At 44.9% G+C, this 23,647-nt stretch overlaps 1 protein-coding gene across 2 annotated transcripts; it reads right to left on the reverse strand.

The window, feature by feature from the left end:
* Positions 1 to 3,129: 3,129 nt before the first annotated feature.
* Positions 3,130 to 23,423, reverse strand: LOC104986615 (eukaryotic translation initiation factor 3 subunit C). Of its 2 annotated transcripts, none has more exons than XM_010837263.1 (21): positions 23,361 to 23,423; positions 23,093 to 23,223; positions 21,429 to 21,494; positions 21,133 to 21,322; positions 20,605 to 20,730; positions 20,359 to 20,413; positions 19,625 to 19,731; positions 19,100 to 19,227; positions 12,335 to 12,494; positions 12,111 to 12,214; positions 11,516 to 11,657; positions 11,225 to 11,350; positions 11,000 to 11,093; positions 9,859 to 10,049; positions 9,415 to 9,639; positions 5,250 to 5,613; positions 3,987 to 4,146; positions 3,828 to 3,893; positions 3,652 to 3,739; positions 3,394 to 3,556; positions 3,130 to 3,295 (listed from the first exon to the last, which is right to left on the reverse strand). In XM_010837263.1, exons 2-21 carry the CDS (start codon positions 23,191 to 23,193, stop codon positions 3,213 to 3,215), a joined length of 2,739 nt encoding a protein of 912 aa, XP_010835565.1. In that variant the 5' UTR covers positions 23,194 to 23,223; positions 23,361 to 23,423; the 3' UTR covers positions 3,130 to 3,212. The 2 variants fall into 2 exon arrangements, with proteins under 2 accessions (XP_010835565.1, XP_010835566.1); XM_010837264.1 differs by lacking the exon at positions 23,361 to 23,423 and adding an exon at positions 23,312 to 23,345.
* Positions 23,424 to 23,647: the final 224 nt, after the last annotated feature.

A 23,647-nucleotide genomic window follows, 5' to 3' on the forward strand; every position in this document is an offset into this window, starting at 1 on the left:
CATGGTTAATTCTGGATGGTCTCCTGGACGTTTTGATTACGTTGTGTGACTCTAGATTCTGTCTAAATCCCAGGAATATTTTTGTTTTAGCAGGCAATTTAATCTGTCAGAAAGATAGGGTTCCTTGGACCTTTTAGCTGCCTATGCCACCAAACAGCTCTAGCTCTACGATGGGGCCATACTTGGGCCGCAACAGGAGAAACAGAACAGTGATTCCCCTTCTTCGGTCTAGTGTCCCCGTTTCCTGGTTCCTCTGCCCAGAAGGTAACAGTTTTAGCTGTCAGAGCTAAACTGCTGCAGCCTTGCAACTTTGCCTGCTCTTAAGGACGAGGAAAGGAAAAAAGAAGTGGGATTTTCTGTTATGTTCTCCAGGTCACAGGGTCCCTTTTTCTGGTCCTCTGGTCAAAGCTAAGCTGGGTTCTTTTAGGGGTTTTGCAGCCATGTGTCAGAGGTGAAAGTCATGAAAAGGAAAAATGCCAGGAAACTCGGCCCTGTAGGGACTATGTAAGTTTTGACTCCCCCTCCTAATCTGCTTTTATTTTTCAGAATCCTCAGGTTAACTTTTGGTATTTTTGCCAATTTTTGGTTATAATCAATTAGAGACAAACTGTAATGGATTTAAATCTTGACCAGCAGGGACTTCCCTGGTGGTCTAGCAGTTAAGACTCTGTGCTTCCAATGCAAGGGACTCAGGTTAGATCCTTGGTCGGGGAGCTTAAGATCCCACATGCCACAGAACTTTTTTTGGTGTGCCCCACCCTTCCACCCTGCCAAAAAAAAAAATCTTGACCAGCACCAGAAGCTGGGAAGCATCTATAGAGAATTCATGAGTTTGTGCTTTATACACAATTTCACAAGAGCCATTATTGTTTTCCATCTAAACTTGCTCAAACCAATGCTAGAAAGTTACATCAGAGAACAGTGTGAACTGGAGCTTGCTTTCACAAAAATGTCTGTCTCAAATTCATAACAGGAAAATTTATGAATCAGCTTAACTTTCACAAAAACTGCTTCATTATTATTTCATCCAGATTTGTTTGAATATACTTTTAAGATATTTCTAATTGGAGTTTAATAAAAATCGTTTTTTAACCTCTAGGTTTGTTCAAAATACTGCTGGTGTTTTGAAAACTTTTAAATCTGACCTTATTTTCATAAGACTGTTGTTTCAGCTAGATTTGTTCAAGTAACTCATCTTGGGAAATTTGATGAACTCTAGAAAATTTTAAGAAAAAACTTGTGAATTTGAGCTTCTCACCAAAACGGAAGGGCATGCATTGGTAGCAGCCATGTTTTGCCTCCCTCCGCAAAGTAAGGCTGAGGCAAAACCATGTGGAACGTATTCTAGGCCTCTGCCAATAATGCCATGTGGTACAATTCCAGGAGGCACCAATCACTTTGTAGGACAGGGATTGGGACAAACCTCATCCATGGACTGTTTTTGTACAGTTAGCCAAGAATGGGTTTTACACGTTTAAAGTGTTGCTCAAAAGAAAAAAGGTGTACGTGACAGATCATATAGGGCCTGCTGCTGCTGCTAAGTTGCTTCAGTCATGTCCAACTCTGTGCAACCCCATAGATGGCAGCCCACCAGGCTCTCTCATCGCTGGGTTTCTCTAGGCAAGAACACTGGAGTGGGTTGCCATTTCCTTCTCCAATGCATGGAAATGAAAAGTGAAACTGAAGTCGCTCAGTTGTGACTCTTCACAACCCCATGGACTGCAGCCTACCAGGCTCCTCCACCCATGGGATTTTCCAGGCAAGAGTACTGGAGTGGGGTGCCATTGCCTTCTCCACATATAGGGTCTACAAAGTTCAAAATATCTACCATCTAGCTCCAGACAGAAAAAGCTCTGACAACACTGTTCAATGGTTACTACTTCTAGACTGGAAAACGGAAAGATACCTCTTGGAAATGGGCAACATAATGGATCTACCTTTGGCCCAAAGATGCTAAACTGGCCAAATTTAGCACAGGGCAGCCTTGTCTATAGAGATGTACTCTTCAGCCTTTCTCTTACCCTTTCTCCTTGGTTCTGCTACCTCTGTGGCCACACGTTTCCCTGGCTTCCCTTTCACCTACCACTCCCATCTTGAGAGTTCAGTCATTAGCTCTCTCCTCCTCTATGCTGCCCATCCCAGAAATATAAGTACCACTAAGTACAGTGGTTAAAAGCTACGATCACGGAGTCAAGTTGCCTCATTGTGCATCTATCTATCTCATTTCCTAGTTATGTGATCTCCAACAAATCACTTAATGTCAGTTCCCCAACTGTAAAATAGGGTTATCAATGGACTATAAACTATTTTCTTTGAATCACTGTTTTGGAGTCCCTTTGTTACAGCAGCCTTAGCCTATAGTCTAATTAATAGGCATTGCAAACACTTAATCTCCAACTGCTTTGCTTATGTCCCAAAGGCACCTCAAACTCAACATTTATAAAACCAACCTCATCATAAAGCCCACTCTGCATCCCTGCTCTTGTATTTCTGAACACAAAGACTAAATTGATAACAGGCCTATTACATTTATCCCCACACAGATTTAGACTAACTCTCCCGCTTCCCTGCCTTGTGAACCACCACCCATCCACCTGAAACGTTCATTACTATTGCCTCCATTATGCCGTCCCTGCCGTTCATGCCCCACTGTGCTGTGCTGTGCTCAGTTGCTCAGTCATGTCTGACTGTCTGTGATCCTATGAACTGTAGCCTGCCAGGCACCTCTGTCCATGGGGATTCTCCAGGCACGAATTATGGATTGGGTTACCATGCCCTCCTCCAGGGGATCTTCCCAACCCAGGGACTGAACCCAGGTCTCCCGCACTGCAGACGGATTCTTTACTGAGCCACCAGGGAAGCCCCTTTGTGGCCCATAATCACATCCTATTCAACACTTCAACCACCTTCAAAAAAACAAACTAAACCCTGTTATAACTTATGTTTTTACAATTTTTTGCCAAATGTCAAAGAGCAGCAAGCTCATTAAGTCAGGAATATGCCCAAGTCTACCCTGAATCCTGAGCCCTGTGCTTGTCACGTGATAGAAACTTAGAAACATAATTAGCAAATAAATGCATCTAACACACGTGCCAACCTCTGGCAACATGCAGGCAACCAGGAACTGCAGTAACTCTAAACAGACCTTTAATGCAGTGTGGTTGGACCTAAAGGGTGAATTGTCTAGGGCACTGGGGACAGAAGTCAAGCCTTCAGTAGGCCGTCTGGGACTGCTGCTGGCGGTAGCCACCTCGGCGCATGTAGCCCTCATTTTTCCGGTAGCCGTCTTTCTGGTCTGCAGGAGAGAGATGGGGAGGGGAGGTGGTGAGAGCCAATGGAGGGGCGGGAAGGAGGCCAAGATCCTGAGAGCGAACAGGGGCTAGGAGCACTCACCTCGGAAGTAGCCACCATAGGTACCCTGCTTGTGGTCAAACACCCGCTCGTTGTTCTCCACCAGGCTGCCCAGCTTCTCGGCCAGCTGCAGGGCCAGGTTCTGTTGGGCAGTGGGCTCCGTGCGGTGCATCACCACGGTCTGCGTTGGCTGGTCTAGGGAGGCCTGATAGGAGGGAGGCAGAGCAAGGGTCGGATCAGTCTCCTCCATGCCGAACTCTCTATGACACCACCTGCCCTGGCGCCACCCCTGGCTCTCACCATCAACTCCTCGTTAATGATCATCTTACTGATGATGGAGTGTACCGTGGGCAGGTCCAGCTCAAACATGTCGGACAGTGTCTCCATGCTGGGGAGAAAGAAGGCCCAGAGCAGGGAGCAATGAGAATCCGTGACCACAACCTGGGGCTCCTGTGTCTCCCCAGGGCCCATCCTACCTGATGGAGTCGTAGACACTGCTATAGGTGAACAGGTAAGTCCGCAGTGACTCCTCCTGGATCTTCCTGTGGGGAGAAGGAAGCAAAGGGGGAGACTGTCAGAGAGAAGACCAACCGGTCTTTTCTTTTCCCCCCACCAGGATCCCACTCTCGGCTCACCTAACCAGCATGGTTCTGACTTTGTCGGCCTCCGGGAAAAGGTCCCACACTTTGCCATTCATCTTCTCATTGATGATAAAACTGTGGCAGGTCTTCCAGTCGCCCATCTTCATGGCCTTAGAGGCAGCAACCACATGTTCCCTCATGGACTCAGGGGGGCCTGAAAGGTTGGGAATGAGGCAGGAACTAGGGAAACTTGGGACAAGGGCTCCTGTACCCACAAGCACTGTTTAAGGAGGAACCCGGGCCAGGAGAGCCAACAGCCAGACTGAGACTCTCCCTGCTCTCGGTTAAGTAACTGTGTGACTGTACAAGTCACTGAGTATCAGAATAAATTTATTTAGACTAAATCAGTCCATGACGTGCCTCAGGGGATTGATCAGTTCCCTGAAAACGTTGACAAATTGCTGTGTGCACCCTTATGTACCTTTTCCTAGGAAAGGGTCCATAGATTTCATCAGGTTCTTACAAGATTCACTAACCTAAAAAAAAGTCTAACATCTCAACTGTTCTCTACTTTTGGTTTCATGCAGGCAGTAGTAGAGAGAGGCGGGGAATGAACCAAGAAGCCCTAAGAGATGCTGGACACACAGATTCTCACTGGAAATTTTCCAATTAGAAAAAACACAAAGCACCACTCCAGAGCCCAGACAAAACGTGCCTCAAGTGCACGTGCACTTAACATGACCACACACTTATCGGCAGAGGGCAAGTGCCTAAGGGGACGTGGCGTGGGCAGGAAGCCTGGCTCAGTCACCAAGTCCTTCCATGCACCAGCCTCACAGGAAGGACGCAGTTCAAACTCTTTTCCCAGTGAAATTGCAAAAACCTCTGGACTGAGTGACTGGATCTTTCGAAGTAAGCAAAGGAGCCAATGCTAGACTCTTAATGCCCTGGGTCTAGTTAATTAGCTGAAGAACATGCATGAAAGAGGAAAATGTCAGAGACACATATCAGCTGTGTTTACCCTGGGTAAAGTCACTTAACTTTTGTGCCTCAGTTTCTTAATCAGGAAAAAGGGGGTCATAATAGTATCTACATCATAGGGTTATTACTAATGAAAAAAATTACTATTTATAAAACACCTAGCATCAGACAGTACTATGTACGTTTACAGTAATTTAAAAATATTGTTGGAATCAGGTCACAGAAAGTTTAAACCATCCTGAGGGAAAGTTACTCCCTGTAGCGTCTCAATCCTCTGATCACAAGTAGTGAAGGAACAAACGAGCAGAGTCTGCTGCGCCAGAGCCCCCCACTCACCCAGCAAGGGCTGCCGCTCGCCCACCCGCAGCTGGTGATGGAACTGCTTGCTGATCATGCGTCGGCGGGCATCACTCTCGTGGGCGGCCATGTAGGGGATCTCCAGGAGCATGGCTGACACCAGGTAAACACACTCCAGCAGTTCCAGATTTATGTGCAGGTGGAAGGGCACCTGCCGGCGCCGCTCCACCTTCTCCTGCTCCTGGTTGCGCTCCTGCAGGCTGCGCAGCAGCAGACCCTGGCCCAGAAGCTCCTTGGCCCGGCCGCTTGACTGGATGTCCAGCAGGGCGTTGTGCGCATCCTTGGTCAGGCCTTGGCGGAAGGCACAGATGCCCAGCTGCACCATGGTGCGGTTGTACAGGATCTAGGAGCAAAGGGTGATGCACTTAGAGGTGACAGCCACAAGGCAATTGTCACACATACAACAGACATCGAGGACTACGCTGTGGGCTAGGACAGACACAAAACAGACCAAGTCCTGCCCTTCCATGGGGTTTACACTCTAGAAATAGGGGTGTGGAGGACAAAATAGCCATAATACACAGGTGGTGATTCATGCTAAGGAGAAAAATAAAGCAGAGGCATTAAGAAGGGAATTTGTGTGGTGGTAGTAGTGGTGGGAACTCGCAATTTTATGCAGGATAACTAGGGAAGGCCTCATTTTGAAGGTGATGTTTAAAAATAAAGACCAAATAGAAAAAGAGCAAGTCATGCAAATATCTGGGGGAAGAAGAATATTTTAGAAAAATGGAAAAGTAAATGCAAAGGCCTTGCGGAAGAACTGTGCCAGACATATTCAAGGAACAAGGAGTTCCATATGAATAGAGCTGGTAAAAGATGTGATCAGAAACTGGGCAAATACAGGACCTTGTAAGCCATGTTAAAGATTTTTAAGATGAAAAACTACTGGAAAGTTTTGAGCAAATAAAGTGATATAATTTGACTTTATCAATAGGATTACCCTGCTGTATAAAGAACAGTCTGAGGAGATGTAAGGGCAGAAGCAGAGAGACCAGGAAGCTAACAGTGGCTTAGACCAGAGGGCAGGAGTGGAAGTGATATAAGTGATCAGATACGGATTTTCAACACAAATGCCTGGGGAATCAGATGTGGAATATGAGAGAAAAACAAGAATCAAGGAGGTTCTGCAAGGTTTCTGGCTTAGGCAACTGAAAAGATAGACTTGTCAATAATTAAGATAGGGACTATTGTAGGCAGTGTAAGTACAGATTTTGGCAGGGGGGAAAGACCAACAAAAATATAAACATCAATATCAGTCATGAACTTAAATACAAAGAGCCTTAAAAAATACTGGCAAAACTAATACAATATTGTAAAGTTTAAAAATAAAGTAAAATAAATAAATAAATAAATAAAAATAAAATAACTGCAATCATAAAAAAAAAAACACTAGCAAGCAGAATCCAGCAATATATAAAAGAGATAATACAGCAAGACCAAGTAGGATATATCTCAGGAAAGAAAGGCTGGTATAAAAATCTAAATCATGGTTATTTACCGTATAAACAGAATAATGGCGAAATAACTGTGCATTGTTTCAACAGATAAAGGAAAAGATTTTAACAAAATTCAACACCTGTTAAGGACAAACATTCCCAGCCAGCTAGGACCAGAAGAGAATTTCATCAATCTGAGAAAGTCTATCTACAAAACTACCACAGCTAACATTATTTTACATGGTGAGATGTTCACTGCTTCCTTGCTAAGACTGGGAACAAGGCAAGATGGCTGCTCTCACTTCTACTCAGCACCAAGTATTAGACATTTGAATCATTATAATATGGTAGAAGAGAAATTAAAAACAAAGAAGTCATAAAGACTGGTACAGTAATAAAATTGTTCCCATGTGCAGATAACATGATTCAGCAAAAAATCTTAAGTAATTTATAATATACTAGACCCAATACTGTTGCCCCTCCGTGTCCATGGGGGATGGTTCCTGGATCCCCCCAGACACCAAAATCTGCAGATGCTCAAGTCTCTTACATGAAATGACAGAGTATTTGTATGTTTACAGTGTGTGTGACCTCAGTTGTCTGACTCTGCAACTCTATGGACTACAGCCCGCCAGGCTCCTCTGTCCATGGGATTTTTTTCAGGCAAGAATACTAGAGTGGGTTGTCATTTCCTCCTCCAGGGAATCTTCCTGACCGAGCAATCGAACCCGTGTCTCCTGCACTGGCAAGCGGATTCTTTACTACTGAGCCACCTGGGAAATCCATATATATGGTACATCCTCCAAAATAATTCAAATCATCTCTAGATTACTTGTAACAACTAACACAATTATAAGTGCTTTGTAAATATTACCAGTTAAGGCAAATTCTGGTTTTTTGGAACTTTCTGGATTTCCCCCCACAATGCCTTCAATCTGCAGTTGCTTGAATCCTTGAATATAGACTGCTAGACTAAAACTGGGAGAAGGCAGTGGCACCCCACTCCACTACTCTTGCCTGGAAAATCCCATGGACAGAGGGAGCCTGGTAGGCTGCAGTCCCTGGGATCTCGAAGAGTCAGACATGACTGAGCGACTTCACTTTCACGCGTTGCAGAAGGAAGTGGCAAACCACTCCAGTACTCTTGGCCTGGAGAATCCCAGGGACGGGGGAGCCTGGTGGGCTGCCGTCTGTGGGGTTGTACAGTCGGACACAACTGAAGTAACTTAGTAGCAGCAGACTAAAAGTGAATTTAGCAAAATGGCAGGATCCAAGGCCAAACGTGAAAAAATAAACTGTATTTTTAAATACCTGTAGTTAACAATGAAAAAATGAAATTAAGAGGGGTTTCCTGGTGGTCCTGTGGTTAGGTACTTGCACTGCCACGGCCCAGGTTTAATCCTTGGTTGGGGAACTGAGATCCCACAAGCCACAAGCCAGCCAAAATAAAAATTTAAACTAAAAATTACATTTATAAAAGCATCAAAAATCATATAATTCTCAGGAATAATTTTTAAAAGGATGTGTAGTATCTATGCAGTGAAAACCACAAGACACTTCAGACAAGTTGTAGAAATTAAATGAAGAGATAACACGTCAGATTGAAAGGTTCAAACTTGAACAAAGTCAGAGAAGTCATATGGCTTGACTTCAAAGACTTACTCTAAAAGAACAGCAATCAAGACAGTAGGGGCTGGCATAAAGAAAGACAAAAAGATGAAGAAATGGCATAGAATAAAGAGCTCAAAAATATACCTACAAGGTCATGTAATTTTTCATATGGTTTTTGGTTTCAAAGGCACCAAAGTAATACAATGGGGAAAGAATACAGTCTGACCCTGACTTCACACCATTTGCAAAAATCATAGATCTAAATGTGAAAGCTAAAACCATAAGAACTTCCAAAAAATAAAAAAAGAATATCTTTATGAATTACAAGTAAGCAAAGGTTTCTATAGACAGAATTTTCAAAATAATAACTGTAAGAGAAAAAACTGATATTTTGACTATGTACATTCAAAACACATGGTTAAAAAAGTGAACAGGAAAACTACAGACTGGAAAAATATCTGGAAAACATTTATCTGACAAAAGACTGATCTCCAGGATATATAAAGATTTCCTACAACTCAGTAAGATGAACAATCCTTTAAAAGAAAGGGATGGAGGAGTTGACAAGACATTTTATGTAAAAAACATAAAAGGCCAACAAAGCTTAAAAAGTAGTCAATTTCAATAGTTACCAGGGAAACACAAACTGATACGAGACGCCATTAGACAACTACTATTATGGCCAAAACCGAAAAGACCAACGACACTAAATATTGACAAAGTTGTTCAGCTGCTAAGTCGTTTCTGACTCTTTGCAACCTCATGGACTGCAACCCTCCAGCCTCCTTTGTCCACTGGATTCTCCAGGCAAAAATACTAGAGTGGGTTGCCATTTCCTTCTTGATGGGATCTTCCCAACCCAGGGATCAACCCCTTTCTCCTGCATTGGCATGTGGACTCTTCACCACTGGGCCACCTGGGAAGCCACGTGCAGGAGAACCAAAGAACGATGGCACCCGGGAAGAACCAAGCGTCTCCCTGTATCTGCGTCAGCCAGACAAGAGGCTGATCCGACTGAGCCGCCCTGCCCGAACAGAGAGAGAGGACAGGGCCCAGCCTGGTCTTCCCAGGGCCAGAGCGCCTCCCTGTCATCTTACCTGGACTGGTGGGTCTGCGTGCTGAATGTTGTCCTGCAAGTGGCTCATGAGCATGAGGTCCCGGGCCTGGTACCAGCGGGAGTGCAGGGCGTGATGGTAGATATGGCAGAGGATGGCGCACGTGCGGATTCGGTCTGTGCGGTCCTTGGCATAGATGTACTTGCACAGTCTCTCCATCAGCACAGCTGAGTCCTCACCCTCATTTTCGGCCTGATCTTGCTCAGACTGGAGGAGGAGATACGGAAAAGATAATGGTTCTAAATGGCTCTGGCTTCAGCAACCAAAGACGAGACTCCACCCTGCCTCATCCTAGTCCCTCGGGGTTTCCGTCTCTGCTCCACCTGACAGTCCCCAGGGAAAAGGAGATCTGTCATCAAGTCCCAACAGATGAGCAGAACCAGTGGACACACCCCCTGCCCTCTGACATGGCGGCTAAGCACTCACCTTTGAGGAGCCCTCAGGGGGCGTAAGCTGCCGCTGATGGGCCTTGTAATCAAACTTGTAGTAGGTGTGGAGAATGCGCCTCAGGTAGATGCGGCAGACCTCCTCAGTGGTGCCCTTCTCCTCCAGGTAGCGCTGCACACGCTCAATGATGGCGCACACCTGGGCCTCGTCCTTCAGGTGCTCCACGTACTCTGGCAGGGAGAGCACCCACCCTCCACTTAGCCAGGCACCCAGGCCTCCCCAACCATTCGTCCCTCATCAATCCAACAACCTCTCTGTTTTCTGTACCCATCAGAAAAGTGTGCCCATTGTGCGCTCAAAACACCATCCTCTCCTGGGACATGTTAAGCTCACTTTCCAAGCCTTCTGTCAGGCATTCTCTTCTGCTAACTCCTCCCGATTAACTCCTCGTCCTCATTCAGCTCTCCCCTCAAATGGGCCCTACCTACCTAAAGATGCTTTCTTCAAGCATTATTTCAAGCCGGCCACCACCTGTGTCCTCTGTTACAGGTCCTGATCTGAATTTTTACACTATCTATAACTGGTTCATTGTAAAAATTTATTTATTGGGCTGTTCCGGGTCTTAGTTGCAGCATGTGGAATCTAGTTCCCTGATAATTTAAACCCAGAACTCCTACATTGAGAGTACAGAGCCTTAGCCACTGAACCACCAGGGAAGTCCCTTGTTCATTTTTTCCTGTAGAACTGCCTTTCTTTAGCACCGAAATGTAAGCTTCACGAGCATGAAAGCCACAGGCTTTCTCATCCATAGTAACACTGTTTACTTGGTGGGCATAGGTGGACACTCACATTTTACCGTGTAAACGTCCTGTATTTCTTCATCCTAGAGCCTAAGGCATGCAAGCCAAACAAGTCAAGTGGACAGAGATCATATCCTAGTGGTTCTCAAAGCTGCAGACAGCATCACCACTTAGAACACGTTAGCGATGCAAAATCTGATGCCGCATCCAGACCCACTGAATCACAAGCTGTGGGAGTGGGGTCCAGCATCTTACAGAGGCCCTGTGGTGTGAATGCTGGAGTAAGGAAGGGCTGGCTTCCCAAACACTCTTAAGTACAATCCTTCATTTTAACCCCTGTACTTTTCCTCCCACTGATGCCCATGCCTTCTCAGGCTCACCTTGGGAGTGAGGATCAGTGTTCTGCATTATTTTGGTAAATTCTTCATCCATTCGTTCCACCAGAGTTAAGATGCAGCCACGGACACGCAGTGGCTAAAGAGAAGGCAAAGAAGGAAATAAATTAGTCCACATTCCAGTCCTAGCTTTCAACCCTTCTGTCTCCGACGGGCCTTCCCAAAGCAGACAACACACACCTCCAGTTAGGTGCCGAATCCCCTCTTTACCTGGTCTGCGTTATGCAGGTTCTCACTCTCTTCCAGAATGTTCTCTCCAACAAAGATGTTAGGGTTTGCAAACAGGATGTCCATCAGCTCATTGATGCAGTCCAAGCACTTCTGCCACATCTCAGGCTGCCAAGAGAAGGCAGTCGAAGTGCGCAGGTGGAACAAGCAGATGCCTCCCACGTGCCTTTCCCCAGGAATCCAGGGGCTTTCCTCAGCCATTGAGTCCTGAGACACGAGGCCCCTTCCCACGACCCACCAGCTCCACCCTGGGATGCTCGGTATCACTCTTACCTTCATGTATGTAGCCAGGTTGGGGTTGTAGTCATAAAGAGAGGCGATGATGTTGAACTTGATCTTGACGATGACGCCCTCTCCTAGGTTGTTTTCAGAGGCAATCTGAACCAGCAGCTGCAGCAGCTCAATCTGGGCTGCACTGTAGGGGGGAGAGAATTGGGTGAGGAGGAGGAGACACATTAAAAAGCCTCACCTTGTCCTCTTCAGACAAGCAAGGCAACCTTTTTTCCAACACCCACCCCCAGCCTCACCACCTGTACACTTGCTTTTCCTTCATAAATTTCAAACAGAAATAGGAATAATGCAAACTACCATCCTCTTCAGTCATGGAACAACTAAAGAAGGTGAGCATTACTCCCATTTTACAAATGGGGAAACAGCCCCCAAAGGTTAAGTGACTGAATTAAGGTCAAAGGGAATGCAACTAGCAGACAATGGACCGGGAGTATTCCAACTACTTCAGTCCTTCTACTGTAGCCACACACAGATCTTCCCAAAGAGCACTATTTCCCCACCAACCTCCAGCTCCATTATCTCAAGAGAAAATGAGCTTTCACCCTGTAATCACGAAGCCCAGGCCCACGAATCTTACCGATCAGTTCCCTTCTTGCCTCGTGCCTGTAGGATCTCATTCAGTTTCTTGATGACAACAGCATGGGTGATCTCAGTTCCCTTGGCAAACATTTTTGGCTTTTCCTAAGCAACACAAGTTACCATGAGCAGGCTGCCGTAACTTTTCTCGCAAATCTGACATGGACAGCACCCATATGCTCTCTCAGACTGGTTCCCCATTCATTTTAGTTCTAAGATCCTCACCTTAACGAGGGGCACGCCACCTCGGACTCTCTCCCACTCGCCACCCTCATTGTCTTCCTCCTCCTCATCCGGGCGCCTGGACTTCCTGTCGTGCTTCTTCTTGGCTTTGTCCTCCCGTTTCTTCTCAGCCGCCTTCTTGTCCTCCTCTGTGGTGGGGGCCCTGCCAAGAGCCACAGGAGAAGATGAAAGATCAGTCCCCTCTCCACCTGAGGCATTTCCCTCCCACAAACTTCTTTTTCTCCACCTAAACCTGGGTCCAAGTTACACTCTACAAGAATGACCTACGGTTAACTATAACCATCACCAAAGTAAGGGCTACTAAGCAGCTGCATCTGTCAGGCTACTAGCCAAGGTCTGTTACCAGATCACACTGAGAAACTCATGAAGGGAAAGGTTTGGCCTGGTTTAAGAATACAGAGATGCTAACTACGCTGCCACAGACACAGAAACAGCCTGTCATGCTGCTTCACAACCGAGCTCGGAGGTTTTCCAAAAAACCCATAAGCAACACAGTTGTTCTCTGGTACTAGCTGCTCTGTCCAGACTAGGTTTTTATAGGCAACTGACTAATTAGTTTAAAATCAGTGCTTAGGGAAAAAAAGTGCAAGATTATTTTTGCTGTTCCCAGACTGGCTGCTTTCCCCCTACCCTTCTTTCCTCTCTTATGATGAATGATTAATAAAAAATTCTGAATTTTAAAAACAAAACTGCTCAATACAACAAAATGTACCGCTGCCCCTAAGAGAGAAAGAACACTGGCTACCTCGAAGTGGGTTTAACCCACCTGATGCCTGAAACTATCTCCAGATTCTAATACTTATATTAAACCAAATACTGATAATAAGGTATTAAACATTAATACTCATAATAAGCCAAATGACAGGGACAAATTATTTCAAACTTTATACATTTAAACATTTACAAATAAATTTTATTTTAAATGCTTATAAGATTTGACTACATTTTAGTAATAGTTTATAAATTTTCCAGTTGGATTAAAACTTTCCCTTGGCCAAAAAAACTATGCCGTTTTTTTTTTTCTGCCATGCTGCACTGCTTGTGGTATCACGGTTCCCCAACAGGCAATGAACCTGGGCCATGGCAGTCAGAGTGCTAAATCTCAACCATATGACCACCAGGAACTCCCTGTGCCTTAAGTCTAAATAAAAGCTTACTGGTTTCCCTTCTGTACTATTGCAATATTCTCTAATAAAAATTCATTTCATAGGCAAAGTCCTTTGAAAATATGTAAAGCATGTTCATTAAGCTGAAACTGTCTGGTCTGCATCATCCATACCCAAAGCTCTGAGATCAAAGGACCTGTGTGTGTGCCTGAGTGCTCTCACTTCAGTCGTGTCCAACTCTGTGACCCTATGGACCACAGCCCACCAGGCTCCTCTGTCCATGGCATTCTCCAGGCAAGAATACTGGGATGGGCTGCCATGCCCTCCTCCAGGGGATCTTCCAGAGAACCCATGTCTCTTACATCTCCTGCACTGACAGGGGGATTCTTTACCACAATGGGCCACCTGTGAAGCCCAGGACCTAATGCTATTTAAAAATCAATGCTGTCTATACTTAAAAAGAATTTAATCTTCCTTGGCCTAAAGTTTTACTCTAAACCCTCAAGATACTGTGATTCACATATCAAAAACATGATGAACTCTCACCCTATGCAATTCTAACTGAAAGACCTAAAATTTGACTTGACCTCTCCCCTATGGCAGAGTATACCTTGGTATATTCAAATCTTGTTAGAAATGATCAGAAAACCAACATTTCTGCTCTCAGGTATATATTCAACACATACAATCTACTTTTCTAGGACATTACCAGATACACCTCTACCTAAATACACAACTAAGAACTTGAGATGGTTAGATAGCAACACCAACTCAATGGACATGAATTTGAGCAAATGCTGGGAGATAATGTAGAATGCGGAGCCTGGTGTGCTGCAGTCCATGGGGTCACAAAAAGCAGAACATGACTTAGCGAATGAACAACAAAACTACACTGAAAAGGACCATTCCACACCCTCTTTACCACAACTCTTATCTAGAGCTGCTAGACATACACATACTAGATTTCCTCAGTTTGTACTTAAGAATTTCTATCCCAACTACAAATTCAGAAACACAAACACGTGATTTATAATTTATCTCCAGTATGGTCCAAAATAACAAATAATTTAAAATTTTAGCCCCAAACTAAAAAATTCCTTAAGTAAGAATTAACCCTAAATAGAGAATTCCCTGACAATCCAGCGGTTAGGACTCTGAGCCTATACTGTTAAGTGCATGGGTTTGATCCCTGGCTGGGGAACTAAGATTCCCCCAAGCCATGTGTCTCAGCTAAAAATTTTTAAAAAAGAAAAAGAATTAATCCAAAACAAAACTGATTTCAAATACTGGTCAGTCAGGTTAATAAATAAAGATGTGCAGTAAATAACAATTTACTGTACCTGGATAAATATTTTGGGAAAAAAATCAATTAAGAAAACAGCCACTTGATTAAAAGTTCACTCAACTGACTTCTTAATGACATTCTCCTAGACAGACTTAGCCTGATTAGAAAATTAAACAGACGAAAGATCCTAAATGTTTATTATATCTGTGACTATCCTCATATTTTCTGCCCAAACCCACTACCTAATATCCAGGTGCTTTAATGTTGCTAGACAACCTTATTACCCTTATTACATCAAAGAGACTGAAGCTCTTGAGATTAAACCTGTTTATGTGTTTGTTTTGACCAAAAGATGAAAGCTGAGAAATTCTGGTATAGATTGGCTTAAAATGGGGATGTTGAGAAAGGATGCTGGCAGACATTACAGGAGACAGCCTGTCTTGTTTCTAGATAATCCATTAAGAACTGAAATCAACCCTGGCTGGCTTAGATAGCTAATGAGTTTACACACACACAAATGTGCAAACAAAATTCAATATTCCCACCGCTGTCTGTGGTTCTTCCCTTCTTTGTTCTTCTTTCTTATACAAATTCTCTTTTGTCCTAGCTTGGAAACCAATCTTAAAAATTGGTCTACCTCGTTACACAAATAAAACAGTGTATCTGAATTATCCTTTAACACCACAAAACCAAAAGCTCTTAATGTCAATAAGACCTTTGAGGATTCCATAGTTAACTAGACCACTGACATTTAAATTTTAAATAAATCTAATCTTAAAAAAATTTTTTTGGGGGAGGGGGGCTCTGGGTGAGGTTAGGTGTACAAAGTAAACTTTCATAGATTTGAAAAAAAAATCTATCCAGGGTAATCTCTAAAGTGAAAAATTAATAAAGACAGGATTAATCTTTTTTAAAAAAAAAGGGCTTCCCCATAGCTCAGTTGGTAAAGAATCCACCTGTAAAGCAGAAGACCCTGGTTTGATTCCTGAGTCAGGAAGATTCGCTGGAAAAGGGAAAGGCTACCCACTCCAGTATTCTGGCCTGGAGAATTCCATGGACTGTATAGTCCTTGGGGTTGCAACGAGTTAGCTGGACATAACTGAGAGGCTTTCACACTTCACAATCTTAAAGTAATTATTCTGAAAAATAATTTGCAAAGTCAAACCTCTCTTGGTTTTCGTTGAGGATTTTTAAATTTAAATTTCATGAAAGATACTGGTTTGTAGCTTTCTTTTCTTGTGATAGCCTAAGTTTAACTTTAGAGTCCAACTTGTCTCCTCAGTCCAGCTTGACTCCTGTGCCTTTGTGCAGCACACAGGTGAAGTGGACACTGACACACACTGGCCCGAACAGTGGGACGTCAATACCCAACTACTGAAAGACAAACCCATAAAGGAGATACAACAGCTATGAACCAGTAATAAGGGTGACAGTTCTACAGGCTGTCAACAAGCATAAAAGATGAGTTTCACAGTAAAGCGAACTTAAGAGATGGTTAATAAAACAAAGTTAAGCAGATTGAATTTGCTTAACTGATGCATGGTTGTAAATCCTCTGAGAAAGGAATATGATACTGTGGTATAAGAAATATGTATTTGGTCTTTGTCCTCGGTTCCTGGCACAGAGCTCCTAAATCCCTTGGAACTTCCCAAGCAATAGGATCATCTTTCGTTCTAATGAGGCTTTGGCAGGCTTCAAGAAAGGTTTCAGGATGGAGGCTGGTTGCCAGAAAGACCCGGGCATGAACAGAGGGTTGGAACTTACAGCCCCACCTTCTGACCACTGGGGAACAGGAGAGGGACTGCAAATGAAGCCCATGATTAATGGTCAACCATTTAAGCAATCATGGTCACATAATGATGCCTCCATAAAAATCCCTACATGACAGTCTGGATGGAGGCATTCCTGGCTGGTGAACCACGGAGGTGCTAGAAGGATGGTGTGCTCAGAGAGGAGGACATCAAAGCTCCATGCTGCTTCTCCCACATCCTGCCCTATGAGTGCTTCCATTTGGCGGTTTCTGAGTTGTATCCTTTATAACAAGCTGGTAACAGTAAGTAAAGACCTTGATGCTGGGAAAAACTGAAGGCAAAAGGAGAAGAGGGCAGCAGAGGATGAAGATGGTTGGACAGCATCACCGACTCAACGGACATGAACTTGAGCAAACTCTGGAGACAGCAAAGGACAGGGAAGACTGGAGAGCTGCAGTCCATGGGGTTGCAAAGAGTCAGACATGACTTAGCGACTGAACAAACAAAAACAACAGTAAAGAGCTTTCCTGAGTTCTGTGGGTTGATCTAGCAAATTATTGAACCAGAGGAAGGGGCTGTGAGAACTCTCTGAATTTAGAACTGGTTGGCCAGAAGTATAGGAGTCAAACTTGGAACTTAACAACTGGCATCTAAAGTGGCGGTAGTCTTGTCGGGTCTGTGCTAACTTTGGGGAGTTAGTGCCAGAACTGAATTGAGTACTGAAAACCCATCTGGTGTCCAGAGAGTTGCAGAACTAACTGGTATGAGAAAAAAACTGACACATATTGGTGTCAGAAGTGTTTGGAATTAAAAAAACACAAAGAGATATACCACACTCCCTGAACCTGACCACAGTTGCTCCCTGGAGCACACAATGAAAAATGTTTCGCAGTAAAATGGCTATGTCTAGATTCCTGTAATGTCACAGAACTCACTAACACCTGAAGCAATGTAATTCCAACTTTTGAAAGCAGAAAAGCAACCCTTAGAGCATCAGTATTCCTGCCAGTTATCACTGAGCTTCATACTTGACTCCTGCAGACTACGCAGGCATAGCTATCACTCTGAATTCAAAGGAGGAAGGAGAAGGATCGAAGAAGGTTAAGTGACTCATCCGAGTTGACAACAACTGAAGTAGAATGGGCTAAGACCAGAATTCCAATCAGACTCCTCTCCCACTCTGTAACGGTACTAGTAAAACTCAGGAAGGCTTGCTGCAGTCTACATGCTATGTACTAAGTTCTCAGAAGAGGGACAAGAGAACCAGCTATCACTGAGGACTCACCAACCCCAGTCCTGGGCTGCGGGGGTGTACCACTCTGCTGTATTCTTACAAGCATCCTTAAGGCAGGGTCAAGTACCACCCCATTCTACAAATAAGAAAACTGAAGACTGGAAATGTTAAAGATAGTTTATCCAATATTACACAGTTATTAAGGGGCTTCCCTGGTAGTTCAGAGGTAAAGAATCTGCCTGCCAAGCAAGAGACACAAGTTCGATCCCTGGAAAAGAAAATGGCAACCCACTCTAGTATTCTTGCCTGGAGAATCCCCATGGACAGAGAAGCCTGGCAGGCTACAGTCCATAAAGCTTCAAAAGAGTTGGATATGACTTAGCAAGTAAACAACAATCAGCATCAAAGAAAGATAAAACAGTCCATAGGCAGTGAGTATTGCTGTCATTAAGTATCTGGACACTGGAGCCTTCAAATCCATCTGCAAGACACATTAGCTTCATAACCTTAGCCAACTAATACACTTGACTTTGAGATCCCTCTGTTGGCCTCTGCAACCTAAAAGGACCTCACAGGGGGAGAGGCAATATAGGGGCAGGGGAATAAGAGGTGCAAACTACTTTGTTTTTGTGGCTCAGTCGCTACGTCCGACTCTTTGCAACCCCAAGGACTGTAGCATGCTAAGCTCCCCTGTCCTCCACTATCTCCTGGAGTTTGTTGACATTCCAGTGAGTCAGTGATGCTATCTAACCATCTCATCCTCTGCTGCCCAGGTACAAAATAAGCCACAAGGACATACTATATAACATCAGGAACAGAGCAAATATTTATACTCTATAAAGGGAGTGTAACTTTTAAAAATTATGGATCACTGGACTTCCCTCGTGGTCCAGTAGTTAAGAATCCACCTGCCAATGCAGGGGACATGGATTCAATCCCTGGTCTGGGAAGATTCCACAAGCTGCAGGGCAACTAAGCCTGTGCACCACAACTGCTGAGCCAGCACGTACCTAGAGCCCATGCTCTGCAACAAGAGAAGCCATCGCAATCAAAGCCCACACGCTGCAACTAGAGGGTGGACCCTGCTCGCCACAACTAGAGAAAGCAAACGAGCAACCAAGACCCAGTGCAGGCAAAAATAAAGTTTTTTTTTAAAAAAATTACGTATCATTGTATTGTACATCTGTAACTTATATACTATACAGCAACTATACTTCAATAAAACATGTTTTACTGTAAAAATAAATAAAAACTAAAACTGAAAGGGAAAATAAATAAGTGGGACTCCAGAGAAGGAGCAACAACTTTCAAGATGACTTTAAAGGCTTCCTGCCCTTTCCCTGTAGCCTGCAGTACCACTACTTTTCTTACTTTTTAAGGAATCTTGAAGCCAGCACAGTCTGTTTCCCTTCTTCCTCTTCTGAGTCTGAATCAGAAGATGTGGAACTTGTATCCCAAGCTTCTGAATCCTCTGACTCTTCTGAGTCCTCATCTTCATCCTTAAAAGAAAAAAAGATCAGAAGAAAGACAATGGGAAGACTGACTGGTGCTATCTCTGCTCTCCCTGCTGACCCGTGCTCTAAAGATTCTTAGGAGCAGAATGAGTGGTTGAATCAGGACATTAAGAGCTGGATTGGTCCACCAAGACCCAGAGAGAAGTGGTGACTTGCTCCAGGAACACAAAGCTCCCCAGAGGCAGAGGTGGGACCAGAATCTAGTACTCCTGATTCCAAGTCACTCTGTGCTCTAATCGAAAAGGAAACCTGTCCTGAGACCATACTCGGCTAATCCCCACCCTTCCCAACTCTAGGCCCCTGAGAGTCTATTCTTCTCCCCAGAGACCCAAGCATGGTCCAGAGCAAGCAAACCACCCCTCAGTGTAACCCTGGCTCTAACCTCCTTTTTGAGGAACTTTCGACTGTCTCCAGAAGGGGCTTCTGATTTCTTCTTTAAAAAAGCTGCAGCAGTGACTCCATCATCATCCTCATCCTCATCTGAAGAGCCTGGTAGGGAAGGGGAGAGAGGAAAAAAACAGAAGGGGGAAGAGGTGAATGGCAACCAATACAACAAGCCAAGGAAACCCCAAATTTTAGCTCTCCTTGTGCTTTGTGCTCAATCGCATTATTTTTGGAGACCCCATGGACTGCAGCCAGGCAGGTGCCTCTGTCCATGGGATTTCCCAGGCAAGAAGACTAGAGTTGGTTGCCATTTCCTTCTCCAGCAGATCTTCCCACCTAGGGATTGAACCTGCATCTCCTGCACTGCAGATAGATTCTTCACTGCTCAGCCACCAGGAAAGTCCTTTTGACCTTCTGCTGCTGCTGCTAAGTCGCTTCAGTTGTGTCCGACTCTGTGCAACCCCATAGACGGCAGCCCACCAGGCTCCCCCGTCCCTGGGATTCTCCAGGCAAGAATACTGGAGTGGGTTGCCATTTCCTTCTCCAATGCATGAAAGTGAAAAGTGAAAGTGAAGTCGCTCAGTCATGTCCAACTCTCAGAGACTCCATGGACTGCAGCCTACTAGGCTCCTCCATCCATGGGATTTTCCAGGCAAGAGTACTGGAGCGGGTTGCCACTGCCTTCTCCGTTTGACCTCCTAACCAATTGCAATTAAGGGTTTTCTCACTCACCTTCTGAATCCTCCTCGTTCTTCTCAGCATCTTCATCTGCAGACTGCTCAGGGTTCTTGACAGAAGGAAATGAGAAAATTAAGGATGCCTGCCAGGCACTACTTCATCCCACCCTCTCCACCCCACAGAGCTGTCATCATGATTCCTTCCCCAGCCACACACTTCAGATGTGCAAATGCTTTTTTTGTCTCAGTCATGGGGGTCACTGTCCCCACAGTTTAAAAAGTCTCCCTCTAGCACCCCTACCTGCTTGTAATTTGTAATATGAGACTCAAAATCTCGGTTGTATTTTCGGATCTTCTGGCGCAGAGTGCTCAGGGCCTTGGCATTATTCTTGTTCATCTTCTTCTTCCCTTCTTTATCTTCCCATAGCTGAAGGAAAGAACAGGGAAGAAAAAGAGAATGGAGATCTGAGATTAAGTAGTCTTCTCTCAACTTCAGGCTTCACACTGTTGAGTCTTGCTATCTACATTCATATCTACTACTTAATAACTGCACATATTAACTTATGTTGCTTAATGACCCTTTATGTATGTATCGCTATGAAAAGTACAAAACCACAAGTAAAAGAGTAATACAAGAATAAGTATGATTAAAACTCTTAGCCTAAAAAAGTCCCTCTCCTTGCTTCAATCCCCCTATTTCTTACGTTTTGGGAAACACTGAGTATTTGGCAAAAACTCGAGAGGAGACATGATCTCTGGATATGGGTTAGGACAAAGCTCTAGGTCCACAGTCCCCTTCTGGATCCCCCAGTAATCACAGGAATCACACCTCATTAAGATAGTCCTCCAGGTCAGCTAGGATCCGGATATAGAACCGGGGGACACCTTCCTTGTCCACAATGCTCTTAGCCTTCCCATATGCTTTTCCCAGGAGCTCAAACTCTTCCAGGCACTTGGTGACATCCCGAATCTTCATGGCATTACGGATGGTCCGGATAAGGTTGGTCAGTTCCTCAAACCTGGTTTGAGAGCCCAATACCACATTGGACATGCCCACCGTCACCAACCAGAAAACCCAACACTGCCCCAGAGACTCCCCATCACCCAGCCTCCCCACGGCCTCACCTTTTATCCTTGGCGCTTCGGACAACTCTCTTGGTGTCTTCTTCATCCTCACTCAGCAACAATGGCCTATTTGAAATGAACAGAAACTATTAACTTCTGTTCCTAACTCCACTCTTTCCAAATGCTCTCTCTTTTCCTCTTCCAACAGGGCAGGTGGAAGTGAATAACTTAGGCCCACTCCTACCACACCCATCCTGTTTCACTCTTCCTCTTCATGGCCTTATCATATAGAACTCAATCTTCTTAGCTTACTCCAAGTGAGGGTGTTTGTCAAATGTTGTAACTCATACAAGGATGAGAATGACTGTCTCCATCCTCAAACATAAACAAATGAAGGTGCTTATTTATTTTGTCAAAAAAATTATGTGAAGACACAGGTCACTAAGAATTACAAAAAGTCAAGAGAAAAGGTACCTTACCTAGAATGAATGGAAAAGGTGGTACCTGAACTAGGTCCTGGAAAGCAACATTTCCCACAGTGGGAGAGGACAAGGAAAGAGCCTCAATGGCTTTGACACCTCCATTTCTAGTTATTTTCCTTCAATAATTAAAAACCACACCACAGACAGAATTCAGCTGGTAACAATATCTCTTTTCTTTCCATTCTATTAATTTTTCCAATTATTTCCTATTTTATAACAAGTAATGTGATTTTCCACTTGTGACACAGATACGGAACTACATCCATATGGATATATATAGATTCTTTTTCTTCATCTTTAAAAATGAGTTTTATGCTGAAACAAGACTCTGAAGTGGAAATGTATATATATTCTTCAGTTCAGTTGCTCAGTCGTGTCCGACTCTTTGCAACCCCATGAATTGCAGGACGCCAGGCCTCCCTGTCCATTACCAACTCCCGGAGTTCACTCAGACTCACGTCGATCGAGTCAATGATGCCATCCAGCCATCTCATCCTCTGTCGTCCCCTTTTCCTCTTGCCCCCAGTCCCTCCCAGCAAGCACAGGTATATGACAAAAATAACGAAGGTGGCATGGATGATGGAATTTTGAGGAACAACATTTCAATGTTTCGAAGGGAGAAAAAAATTTCAATTTGCAGAGATGGGAGAAGAGTATTTAAATGGAGGTAAACAACAGGAGGGGGGATTCTCTGGTGGCTCAGAGGTAAAGAATCTGCCAGCTAATGCAGGAGATGCGGGTTCCGTCCCTGGGCTGGGAAGATCCCTGGAGAAGGAAATGGCAACCCACTCCAGTATTCTTGCCTGGAGAATCCCATGGACAAGAGGAGGCCAGTGGGCTACAGTCCATGGGGTGGCAAAGAGTCCCGACAGGACTTAGCAGCTAAACAAAACAGGAAAATACTAACAGACGTTTAAGAACCTCAGAGTCACATCAAGGAACTCCCAAACATCAAGCAAGTATTTGGGGTTTCTTACTGATTCAACAGGTTTAGCCAGTGGGAAACCTCGTAACTCTGTCCTTTGCCTGGTGGGAGGATTCCCACAATTCACAGCACCCTAAGCTTTATGATCTTCCCCCCGCAACAGTGCTTCAGTCCCTTAAACTCTCAACATCCTCAGAACCCGCTCTCACCGCCCCCACTTCCATTCCCCTTTCCTCTGGCGTATACGAGGCCTTCCAGGCTGCTGAAGCTCCGGCCCCCCACCCCGAATGGTCCCCATGGCCTAGGCCCTCACTCACTGCTTGCCGTAGTTACCCCCGACAGGTTTGGTGACGAGCTCCTCCCCGGACAGGGACGACTCAGACTCGCTGTCCGAACCCGTGGTAAAAAACCGCGACATGGCGACGGCGCTGAGCGGCTGCGGCCGGACCTGTGAAAGAGACCAAAAGTCAGGGGCTCCGAGAAGGGGACGGGGGCCGCCATCTCCAGACCCCCACCCTTACCGTCCCCGCACATACGCTAACCCGGCTCCCCCTTCCCGAAGCACGAGGCCCATAAAATACGTACCAGCTGAGCTCCCAAGTCACACTGCTTAACCAAAGCAGCGGAAACGCGGCGAGAAGGCGGGCCTTTGCGTCACTTCCGGGAGTCGCCGACGAACTACACTGTGTCACTACAACTCCCAGTGGCCCTCGCGGCACGCAGGCCCTGAAGTAATTTTGGCTAAACGCGCTCTACAGATTCCCGGATCCTACAGCGTTTCAGTACAGTTGCTCAGTTGTGTCCAACTCTTAACGACCCCAGGGACTGCGGCATGCCAGGCTTCCCTGTCCATCACCAACTCCAGGAACTTG

Source organism: Bison bison, unplaced genomic scaffold (genome assembly GCF_000754665.1).
Source record: "Bison bison bison isolate TAMUID 2011002044 unplaced genomic scaffold, Bison_UMD1.0 scf7180017864072, whole genome shotgun sequence".
NCBI classification, from domain to species: Eukaryota; Metazoa; Chordata; class Mammalia; order Artiodactyla; family Bovidae; genus Bison; species Bison bison.

Bases quoted from the DNA above. Each gene is read 5' to 3' on its own strand.
- LOC104986615 (XM_010837263.1), bottom strand. From the start codon at position 23,193: ATGTCGCGGTTTTTTACCACGGGTTCGGACAGCGAGTCTGAGTCGTCC. The intron at 9,640-9,858 runs GTGAGTGCTTAG...CTCCTCCTCCAG, and splicing joins CCCCTGAGGGCTCCTCAAAG to TCTGAGCAAGATCAGGCCGA. The intron at 3,894-3,986 runs GTGAGCCGAGAG...TTCTCCCCACAG, and splicing joins GTCAGAACCATGCTGGTTAG to GAAGATCCAGGAGGAGTCAC.